The 11,529-nt window shown below is 43.2% G+C and overlaps 1 protein-coding gene across 1 annotated transcript; it reads left to right on the top strand.

Annotated features, from left to right (window-relative positions):
• Nucleotides 1-2,166: 2,166 nt before the first annotated feature.
• On the top strand, nt 2,167-11,318 carry LOC103650115 (protein trichome birefringence-like 38). The gene is made up of 5 exons (XM_008675771.3): nt 2,167-2,567; nt 2,668-2,854; nt 10,318-10,484; nt 10,583-10,741; nt 10,840-11,318. The coding sequence occupies exons 1-5, from the start codon at nt 2,275-2,277 to the stop codon at nt 11,144-11,146; spliced, it is 1,113 nt and encodes a 370-aa protein (XP_008673993.1). The 5' UTR covers nt 2,167-2,274; the 3' UTR covers nt 11,147-11,318.
• The last annotated feature ends 211 nt before the right edge of the window (nt 11,319-11,529 follow it).

Genomic DNA, 11,529 nt, shown 5'->3' with positions numbered 1-11,529 from the left:
GATCTTCCGAAGGTGTTCTCTTTCTTTAGGATCTTCGGCTACGAAGCATACTCCCAACAATATACTTCACCTAACCGGCCATTGAGTGTGTGAGAGCTCAAGCAACATACCAAGAAAGGTTATACACATCTCCAAGTGCTCAAACACCCAAGTGCTTAATAGAATCTCTCGGTGATTAGTGTAGGTGCTTTGCGAGGTGCTTAGGTTAGTTAGACCACTGTTGCGCTTGTTCTAGGTGATCCCTAGTGAGTTTAGAAAAAACCAAACAACCCCTCGGCTCTTGTGTGAGTCGTTGTAATTGTACCGAGTGGGGGGGCAAGAGTCTTGTGAAAATATATCAATCGCGTTTGTGATACGACCGCCACCGTGTACCGGAGGGAATGAGGCCCGCGGTGTTTCGACCGGAAGCTCGATAGTGAAACGGCTGTGAGCATCCGAGAGGAGCCGGAAGCAGAGCACCACTTGAGCGTGGAGAAGGCCCGCGGCTCTCTACGGAGTTACTTGTCTGTGGTGCTTGGTCCTCGTGTGGGCTACCCTTTGCGTAGGGGCGCCAATGAGGATTAGTTGAGACCTTGCGTGGTTCCGGATACCTCGGTAAAAATACCGGCGTCATCCACAGAAGTTTGCATCTCTACCTTTGCTCTTTACCTTTCGCATTTGCATTAAGTACTTAAGTTTCAATGTCTTATTTCTAGTTAGAATATTTAGGATTAGAAATTAGGTTGCATAACTTCTTTTGCGGTAGAGATAGCAACACTTAGTCAAAACCTAGTTTAGAGCAAAGTTTTTATAACTCCTAATTCACCCCCACCTCTTAGGCGTCACCGTTTCCTACAATGGCCATGCTGGGAAGGTCCTTATAAAGTGATCAAAGTAATATTTAGGAATCCATATATGCTAGAGACATTGCATGGTCATAGTATTTTAAGAGCAATCAACACAATATATTTGAAAAAAAAAATATTTTCCAAGTGTTTGGTAAGAGGACATGGTGATTTCTAAACAATGACATATACTTGTATCACCATTAGATTCTAGATAGCCAATAAATTGGAGATCACCAATATTTTAGTGCTCTTATATTTTTCATGTTCATACATTATTCATCTAAAAATAGGGGTATATATTGACACTCAAATGAGTTTGGGCCTGGAAGCCAGCCAAGTCGAGTCTCCAAAGTTGGACATACCACCCCATAGACCCACCAAGGCAACTACTTATTGTTAGGCCAACTACAATGTCGGGTCCCATGATATCAAGTCTAGCCGATTTTCAGAGTCGGCTAGGCTCACTTTTTATAGATTTCAAATTGATTAGCTTCCAACCCGGTTTATGATGTAGAAAACTTGCCAAAAGTGTTTTAGAGTTGTTTCCTACTAGATAAAGACCTTGCAACGCCCTAGACTTGTCGTCTGGCCTAGAGCAATCCAACGATGTTCTTACCCTGATAGGGTCCTTTTTCGGGTGAGAGCTTTAACGATTACTTTGCTAGAATGCCCGAAAACTATTAGCTGTTCTTCATCAAATAAGTCTGATCGGTTATTTTTTGATGGTTTGCACATAATCCTCTCTGTCCTGCACCACATAAGGGCTAGTTTGGGAGCTCCATTTTCCCAAGAATTTCCTAATTTCTCAAGGAAAAATGAACTAATTTTCCAAGGGAAAATGAAAATCCCTTGAGATAATGAGGTTCCAAAACTAGCCCTAAGTGTGATATCATCGCTGCATTGCTTGATTTAGTGTTTATTGATGTGTGATGTAATTTGATCATCAACAGATCTGAAAGAAGAGGCTATAGAGATAGAAGATAACTTGAGCCCTATCTGATCTCTTATTTTAAATCTTAGATCTACCACTATGATCAACAACATTATTACATCCAATCAGGTGTGTGCCTTTGATCCATACCTTTGATCCATCGGCACGTGGAAATACACCATGCAATTAAGTTTGTTTAGATCTAGTTTGGGAACCTCATCTTCCCAACGGATTTTCATTTTTTTCAAGAGAAATGAACTAATTTCCCTTTGAAAAATGAAAATCAATTAGAAAATGAGGTTCCCAAACTAAGCCTTAGAAAAATAAATATTGTCGATATTTTTTTAGCAACCCGATTAAATTTAATAATGTTTAACTGATAGATAGATATAAGCAAGAGCGAAGAGCTTCCCGGGCTTGGGTCCACTCCTAGCTTCGCAGGCTCGCAGCCCCCTGCCTGGCCGCTCCGCTCAAATTGCACCTCTGTAGTAGCCAGTAGCCGCCGGTAACTGAAGGATGAAGCGGCGGGGCTTGCTCTTGGTGACCATCCTCCTGGCCGCCTGCACCACCGCCACGGCTGGGAAGAAAACCGCCATCCGTCGGACGCACGAGCAGCTGCAGCCCCAGGCGCGCGGCTCGTCGTGCGACGTGTACAGGGGCAGCTGGGTAGTGGACGCGTCGTACCCGCTGTACGACGCGGCGAGCTGCCCCTTCGTCCGCAAGGAGTTCGACTGCCGCCGCATGGGCCGCCCCGACTCGACGTACCTCAAGTACCGGTGGCAGCCCGACCCGCCGTGCTCCTTGCCGAGGTTCGTCGATCGTTCTGCTCTGAACTCGATCACGCGACGACGGACTGCCTTTTGAGCATACGAGACATGCTTCAGCTGGTTCTTCGCTTGATGTGCATAGGTTCGACGGGGTGAAGCTTCTGAACCTGTGGCGCGGGAAGAAGGTCATGTTCGTTGGCGACTCCTTAGTGGTGAACCAGTACGAGTCGCTGCTGTGTATGCTGCACGCCGCCGCGCCCGGCGCACGGACCAACCAGTCGTGGGCGTCGTCGTCGGGGGAGAACCCGTCGACCACGGTGCGTTTCGAGGTACGTACGTTCTTCGTGCCGTCACTCCTTCCGCCCTTGTTCAATCACTGTTCAGTGTGCGCTATGATCTGATGAGGTTGACATGCTGCGTCGGCCGACGGCCGGCCGGGCCGGGGACGGTGAAAAACATGGGAGAGAGGAAGAGATAAGAAACCCATGTAGCTCGCTGCTTCCTATCTGCCGGTTTCTCTCCTCGTGTTTTCTCCATTTCTTGCGAGTATGGACTCGGCTCCTTGTAGTTACCTGAACGAATTAAGCCGAGTGACATTCTACTGCGAGCGTCATGTGCTATGTGTGTTGACGCAGCGAGAGAGTTTGCCGATTCGGTGCTCGCGTGCAGCTAGCAGGCTCTGGCCGCGAACTCTAAGAGTCAACGTACGTACATGGAAAACCTGTCGCCGTGAGTTTGGGATCTACAGCCTACAAGTTTAACCTTGTGTCAGAAGACAGGCTTAATTTGATCGTGCACATGGTACTAAGTATTCAAAATTAGCCTGTGTCAGCTCGTCATTAGTGTTCCATATAAAAACTATATTTTTGTTCCGTATAACACACACCAGTCAGATGGTCAGGAGTGAAAGTGGGAACTAGAAGTGAGATGGAACTAGAGGTTTGACCTAAACCATATTTTTGTTCCACAACAAACCGAGACGACCCGTACCTGTAGGATGCATGTGCATATGTTGAACAGTAACATGGAAATTATACAGAGCACCACTTGGTGTTAGTTAAACCCCTGATGCCACGGCAAAGCACCCCTGCAGTCCATCGGTGCAGCCATGGAGAAGCAGCCTATTGGAAACGCCTTACAGTCCAATAAAAAAAAACTCCATAGTTTAGTCGAGCAAGTATATAATGATAGACGGCCATAAATGGTGTGTAAAATCTATCGTATCTTAGGACTTGTTTGGTTTACCTACAGATTTTTTCAAAATCTGATTTTGTTGCGAGAAAGTTGTTGTGTGGAAAAGCTAAGAGTGGTTTGGTTAAAATGAATTCTACAAGAATGTAATGACGTGACAATCTGGGAGGAGCTAACCTGCAGATTTGACAGCGGACCATCACCGACGATCGGGGGCAGCACGCCATATGCCCTAGGGCTCTAAGCCGGCAGCGTTAGCACGTGCATGATGAGCAGTGTGCACGACGACAGTAGTAGCTAAACCGATAGATGTTACGTTATTGTATTATATGGGAATGGAGCCTCATCATTATGGAAGTGTTGAAGGGGACAATGTTCGATGGGATAAACGATGTGGATGTTGGGTAATGAGCAGTGTTGAATGATCGATGAAGAAGAGGTGCGACAGTTTAAAAACGACTAAGCCACGTCACCGATAGCCGAAATCAGGACATAGGGAGGCGGTGGCAACCATAGCCACCGTTGTGAGGTGTCGTTAGTTGAGAGTCAAGCAACGGGTCGAGTGGATGCCACGATTTGATACTATAAATAATGGTAGGTAAGTAATATTTTGAGAAAAAAATAGATGATAGGAATTAAATTTTTTGGGTGACAGAAGATTATGGATTGAATTAGAGATTCTGTAGATTTTTTAGAAATAGACTCATATCTTACACCTTTTAAATTGGGGATTCTCTAGATTTGTAACGGCAAAATCTGGCTCGGAAAGTTAAACAAAAGATCCCTCAATAAGACTAGCATAGTCGTGCGTCGCCATGGTGTTAATATAATTTATAAAAGCAGCATGTATGCGTTGTTTAATACGACTAAAAAAAGGTGATCAGCACAATTGTAGGACTAGCATATCTATCAATTTTACACAACTTAGTTCCTGTTTGATCCTCACGACTAATTATTTAATTACGAGTGCTAATAATCTGGCAAATAATTAGCTACTAACAATTAGCCATGATATGTTTGAAGTCTTGACTAATATATGTCTTTTCTCTTTACACGATCTATTAACATCTATTAGCAAGATCAAATGACTAATGTGCAAACAGTTTGTCAGCTTTCCGGCTAACAATTAGCCAATTATTATTAGCCAATCTATTTAGAGGCCAACTAATAAAAATTAGCCGGCAAACTGTTTACTACACCGATCCAAAGAGGGCCTTAGTTTTCTTTTTCTTATATGTTTTTTTTACTATCTTCCTACTCCCAACTTAATAGCTTCGTTAATATTTCCTATCACTGTCATCAGCATTATTTGTTCACACCATGAGTGCTTGTTATACCTCTCTCGACCACCAGCTATATATGTGGGGCCAAGCTTGATATAATACCTCATATCTTGCATATATTGATGGATCCCATCAATGTCCCTCGTCATTGTGAGATTTCAAAGTTTTATTAGCATTATGCCCATAGATACATCACGCCTTCCTGAGTTGACACGATATTACGTTGATTGATCTCATCAACGTCTATTGTGACTGTGAGGTATATATCAAAGTTTTTAGCATTATCTCTACCGATTACGCCTTCCTTAGTTGCCACGATATTGTGTCTTATCTCGTAAACTTTTTCTATTTTTATTTTCTCTATTATATTTATACATACCGAAACATAATTTAAATTATAATTTTGAATCTAGTTTAAATTATAGTTTTCAATCTTTTTCCAACACAAATATTTAATCACTTAGCCAAACATAATGCAACATTTTTTACTAATGCACTGGGTTCGTATTAGATTAATTTTGTATAATGATAGTGCTAGCTAATTTATTATCATGCAGAGGGGTACCTCAATTTTTGTTGTTGTTAACATGGTAACTTATAGGCCTTTAGAATTAACATGGGGACATCCTTTAAAGGCAAACAAGTACAAAAAGAATATTTTTTTCTACACTAACATAATGTTAATCTCTACTATGCGTTTTCATTCATGCAATTGCCTAGCCTACACCAAACAGGGCTTTAGAAGAAAAGCTATGGGATATAAAGAGGGTGGTGAGAGATGGAAAAATGGCAAGGTTAGCTCGATGGTGGACAGTGACGATAGTCAGTTAGACACCAATAATATTTTTTTTTGTCAAAGATGAAGTAACAGGACCGGTCATCATGTTTTTCAGGCCGAGGAAACTAAAATTCAGGGCCTCCTTTTATGTAAACAGGATATATAATAATAATAACAATACTTAATAAATATAAATAAAATGTTACTTATCAACAATTAACTACATATACAATCAATATTATCATAAAATCCACACTATGTATACACATGAGTCATCAACACTATGAAATTCCATAGCGTTCGTATTAAATACCTTGCTCACAATCACTTACATTGTTTTTATCGTCTTCTCACTACTAGAGAACTACAATTCATGCCAGTTGAAAACTACCTAACTAGTAGTAGTTAATCGAGACTAAAAGCATTAATCTTTAGTCTCAGTTGCATGGTCTGGTATTAAAACTGGCTTTTAGTATCGGTTCTTGATTAGAACTGGCACTAAAGGTCAAACTTTAGTATCGGTTCTTGGTTAGAAACGGTACTAAAAGGTTGTTTATTAGTGTTTCTTAACCAAGAATCAGTACTAGAATGAATTTTAATTTTTCGTTTATATAAATTAATATTGAAGCATATTTAGGGTGTGTTTGGTTTGGCTTTTATTCTCCAAAAGCCAAAAGCTAAAACCAAAGGGTCTGATCTAAGAATCAGTTTTTTTCTAAAAGTCAGCATTCTCGTAGTGCAAAATAGAAAGCTCCTCTAGACCTGCTTTAAGTGGCCATTGGATGGAACTGTGCAAATATATATGGAAGAACTTTTAGTGGTTTCCACCAAATAGATTTTAGCATTTTTACAACTCAAGGCCTACAATAAATTTTTTTTCACAGCTCATAACCCACAACGGTTTTTTCATATCCAAACTCCAACCAAACGTACCCTTAAAATATAGATGTACATTAATATGAGCACATACAAACGTACAAGTTCTTTCCAATGGGACATGTCCAAATGTATATGTGGTTCCTTTTTTCCTTGGTAAAGTTGAGATACTGTAGGAAATGGTGATGCCTAGGAAGGTGAATTAGATCTTCTAAAACTATTTCTAAACTAGGCCATAAATAAATCCCTAGAAGAAACCTATGAAAATAACTTAACTAGATTGTGCAAACTAGGTTTTGTCTATGTGTTGGTATCTCTACTGTAAAAGGAGTTATGCAACCTAAGTTCTAATCCTATATAATCTACAGTAAGAATAGTAAAGATTGCAACTTAAGTAGTGAGAGTAAATGCGAAAGATTGAAGAGCTAGTAGAGACAGAAAACTCTCGTGGACGACGCCGGTATTTTCCTTCTCTACGCGCAAGTGGTGCTCCGCTTCCAGCTCCTCTCAGACGCTCCCCACCGTCTTCACTATTGAGCTTCCAACTGAAACGCCGCAGGTCTCGTTCCATCCGGTACACGGTGGCGGCCGTGACACAAACGCGGTTGTCATAGTCTCTCAATACTCTCACCCACTCGATACAATATTACAACGGCTAGCACAAGAGTCGAAGGTTGTGGTGGGGTTTTCTTACCTCACTCAACTAACTAGCATTACACTAGAGTAAGCACAATAGCAGTCTAATTAGTCTAAGCACCTCGCAAAGCACCTATACTAATCACCGGATGAATCTTTTATGCACTTGTGTGTTGGAGCTCTTGGAAATGTCCCTATATGTGCTTGGGATTTGTTTCTTGTGCTCCACACCCTTCATTTGGTCGCCTAGGGGTACTTATAATCCCCCACTCAAAAACTAGCTGTTGGACACAAGTGGCAGTTTTCTGTCTTCGGGTGCACCGGACCGTCCGATGCACCACCGGAGCATCCGGTGCACCACTGGACTATCCGGCCGGTCCCACCACGTTAGCTAGTTGTTGTCTCCTCCTAAGAATATAGACAGTCCGGTGCGCCACTCACCCAGTCTGGTCCCAAACTAGGCATTGACAGAGACTGTTGCCGACTGTTGGACGCGTTCCGGTGTACACCGAACATGTCCGGTGCAAGGGTTGCCCAGGAGCTAGTTTCCAGGCCTATCTGCGCAAACTGCCCGATGCACACTGGATAGTCCTGTGTGCCCCCGGTAAACTAGTCGACAACCCCTTTTCTTGATTTCTTCAATCTTTTTCTTTGGGCTCTTTTTGTGTTGAATCTTAGACTTATGCTTGATAGTTATTGATCTTCTAAGTATCTTTAGGTCTTCTTTTTAGGTGTTGTCTCCTTAGAGCCTTAGTCCAATCCTCTTTTTCATCCTGTACACTACATAGGTAGCTCAGATAGAGGCGGTGGACACCATCCTATGTGACTTTGACGCCTTCCTTATGGAGGTTTGTGAGCAACTTCTCTAGGCCTTGCAGTTTGCCAAGTGCTATTACGACAACCGTCATTATGATCTTGAGTTCGTGGTGCACTACTCGGTGTCGATCCGTCTCCTCCACCGACTTATGCACTCACTAAGTCCTGTCACAAGGGTAAGCTTAAGATACGCTATATCTGTCCCTTCTAGGTGCTAGAACGCATTAGACAAGTGGCCTACCGCCTTCAACTTCTAGAGAGCGCTGGTCTCGTGGTGTGTTCCATGTGGGGCTACTCAAGCTATTTTGTGGGAACCCCAGATGACTCAACTGCCCATGCCACCTATACAGGATAACCAACTACTGCCTGAGCCAGAGAGTGTTTACCGTGCCCAACTACACCATGGCACCTGTCACGTCGTCATTCAGTGGTAGGGCTTGCCTAGCGACGGCAACACTTGGAAGGTGCTTCAACAATTCAAGGACCTCTACCTTGATGTCCAGCTCGAGAATGAGCTATTTGAAGGGGCCAGGGAGAGATGTTATGACCGACACTATAGGTGACGGGTAGTTAGGGACGTAATGCTAAAGGTTTTTCTTCGATATTTTGTATTATTTCTATAAAATAGGATCATAGTTATTTTTTTGTTAGGATCAATATTGATTCTTGGTTCGGAGGTTTTTGTTAAAAATAAGGATAACATGCTTAGGGTTAGGTAAGCCTCTCTATACAAGGAAAGAGATGTATCAATCTAATCAAGCAAGAAATTATCTTGTCTGGCCTCAAGGGCCATCTTCTCTATCTCTTTCGTCTCGCTCACCTACTTATGTGCGATTATGGATCTTGTAGTGCGCCGCCGAAAATACACACCTTGTCCATGTGGATGTCCTACCCGTACAACTTAGGGCTCGTTTGGCAAATAGGTTGTGAAGTGATTCCTGAGAGGTTAGAGAGTGGGAGTAGGTTGGGAGCGGTGGGAAGCATGTTTTTTTGGGGCGTTTGACAAAGCTCCTACAGCTCCACTCCCAGCGAGAATCACTCCCGCAAAGCCAAACAGGAAAAATCTGGACTGCTCCATGATGAGAGTGGAGTGAATGTAGTCTATATTTTATACTAGAAAGTGGGGGCTAAAAAAACTGCTTCCCACCGTTCCCAACCTGCTCCCCACTCTTTAACCCCTTAGGAATCACTTCACAGAATATTTGCCAAATGATTTTCGTTAAATAGATTCACTTCTGCTAGAGAATCACTCGGAACCACTCTATTAGAGAATCGGTTCTCGGAGCTAGAGAATCATGAAACGGAATTCTGTCAAACGAACCCACTTTATAATACAAAATAGAGACTAGATTGACTCCACTCCCACCATGGAACAGTTCAGATTTTTACCGTTTAGCTTTGCGAGAGCGATTCTCGCTGGGAGCAAAGCCGAGCTGGAGCAAAGCCGAGGGAGCTCTGCCCCCACATTTGCGGTCATAGGATTCCGGATTCTATTAGAGGAAGTCAGGAGCGTGTGAAGTATCTAATGACAAATGATGTGAGAGATGATTGAGTGGTCATAAGGATACAAGATGTGGTCAAATGTGGGAATAGAAAAAATGTAGGGTCAAAATATTTAGCCCCACCTCTAACATGATATATTGGTAGATTGGATTAGTCCAGTTATTTCTAGAAGATAAGGCTTTTGTTCGTTTACACCAATCCAGTTTTGTATTAGCATGGATTGGAATTAAATCCATGTCACAATCCATATCCCAAAATAATCCATAACTACTTAAATTTTTTTATTCGGTTAAACCCATCATGGAATATAACCCAAGGGTTTGGTAATTTTTTAAACTATGGAAGACATGGATTCTATCATAGCTCATTAGGTATGGAACAAATCCATGAGACAATCCACAAGTTTACGTTAGAATCCATGGATCAAAAGAATAACTAGCTTTGAAAGACACATGAATTAGTTGGTGGATTTAATCCCACCATGAGATTGGGTGTGAGACATGGATTCAGCCAATACATACCCGGATTAAATACATGGTGGAATTTTATCCCATATAACCGAACAAGGCCTAAGCAGGGTGAATATGAGTTGTCGGATTCTTTTCCAGCTACAGTTAATCAAAAAAGATCATGGATTATTTAGAGGTAAAAATCATCTGAAATAGACAACTGTGCGTATCCTCAGATGACGAATGCTAGGCTCTTTCAGGACTACGGTGTGACTCTGGTGTACTACTTGTCGCATTACCTGGTCGACCTCACCAACGACACAGCCGGGCGTACCGTCCTTAGGCTCGACGGGATGGACGAGGGACGCGCGTGGATCGGCGCCGACGTGCTCGTCTTTGGCTCGTGGCGCTGGTGGTGGCGCAAGAGGTGAGGCGAGAACTCGCTCGATCGGTCATCGTTCTCCTTGGCTTGGCTACTTGTTGGAACTAAAACAGCATGCCCGTATGTGTTGTTTTGGTGCGCAGTTGGGACTACATCCAAGGCGACAGCACGGTGGTGCAGGACATGGACCGGACCCAGGCTTTCACCAAGGGGCTGCAAACCTGGGCTAGATGGGTCGACGCCAACCTCGCCCAGACCAGCACCAAAGTCTTCTTCCAGGGCTACTCGCCCAATCACCTCGAGTAGCCAATACTAGACCTTTCATTTGCAGCCACTTGAGGGCTAGCTTGAGGCTGCCAGTCTGACATGATCGAGCTAACAAGGCGTGGCTACCTTGCAGTGGCCGACAATGGGGAGCGGCGGCGGGTAAGACGTGCATCGGGGAGACGCAGCCGTTGAACAACGCGGCAGCGTACCATGGCCAGCCCAACCCGCAGGACACGATCGTGAGGAGCGTCCTGGCGGGCATGGCGAAGCCGGTGCTCCTGCTCGATATCACCTCCATGTCGCAGCTGAGGAAGGACGGCCACACCACCAGGTACAACGGCGACAGCCTTGGCCGTGACTGCACGCATTGGTGCGTCGCTGGCGTCCCTGACACCTGGAACACCGTCCTGTACGCCGCCCTTGCAGGAGGGGATTCATGACATCGTTGAGCTTTTTTCTTTCTCAGATAATAATGGCATTATTATTGATCTAGAATGCGGTTCAGTGTCGATAGAAAGAGATATTACTCCATCCGTTCAAAGATTCTATGGCATATATATATATAATGGTATAATAATAAAGCAAATGATACATGTAACGACCCTCTCTAAATATATTTTTGAGATGTTTTTAGCATGTTGGTTGTGTTAATATACAGTAATAATAGATACATATAAATAATAATAATAAATTCTTTATGCCCTTGCTTGAATGCACCTATATCTATCCCAATCCACATGTGTTGGAGTATAATTGACAAATGAACCACACACAACTACCACACTTTATCTCATATGACACGACTACAACCATAGCAACCTCA

The sequence above is a fragment of the Zea mays genome, chromosome 3 (assembly GCF_902167145.1).
Source record: "Zea mays cultivar B73 chromosome 3, Zm-B73-REFERENCE-NAM-5.0, whole genome shotgun sequence".
NCBI classification, from domain to species: Eukaryota; Viridiplantae; Streptophyta; class Magnoliopsida; order Poales; family Poaceae; genus Zea; species Zea mays.
The sequence above is the reverse complement of the archived record's forward strand: the minus strand, read 5'-3'. Positions and strand labels throughout refer to the sequence as shown.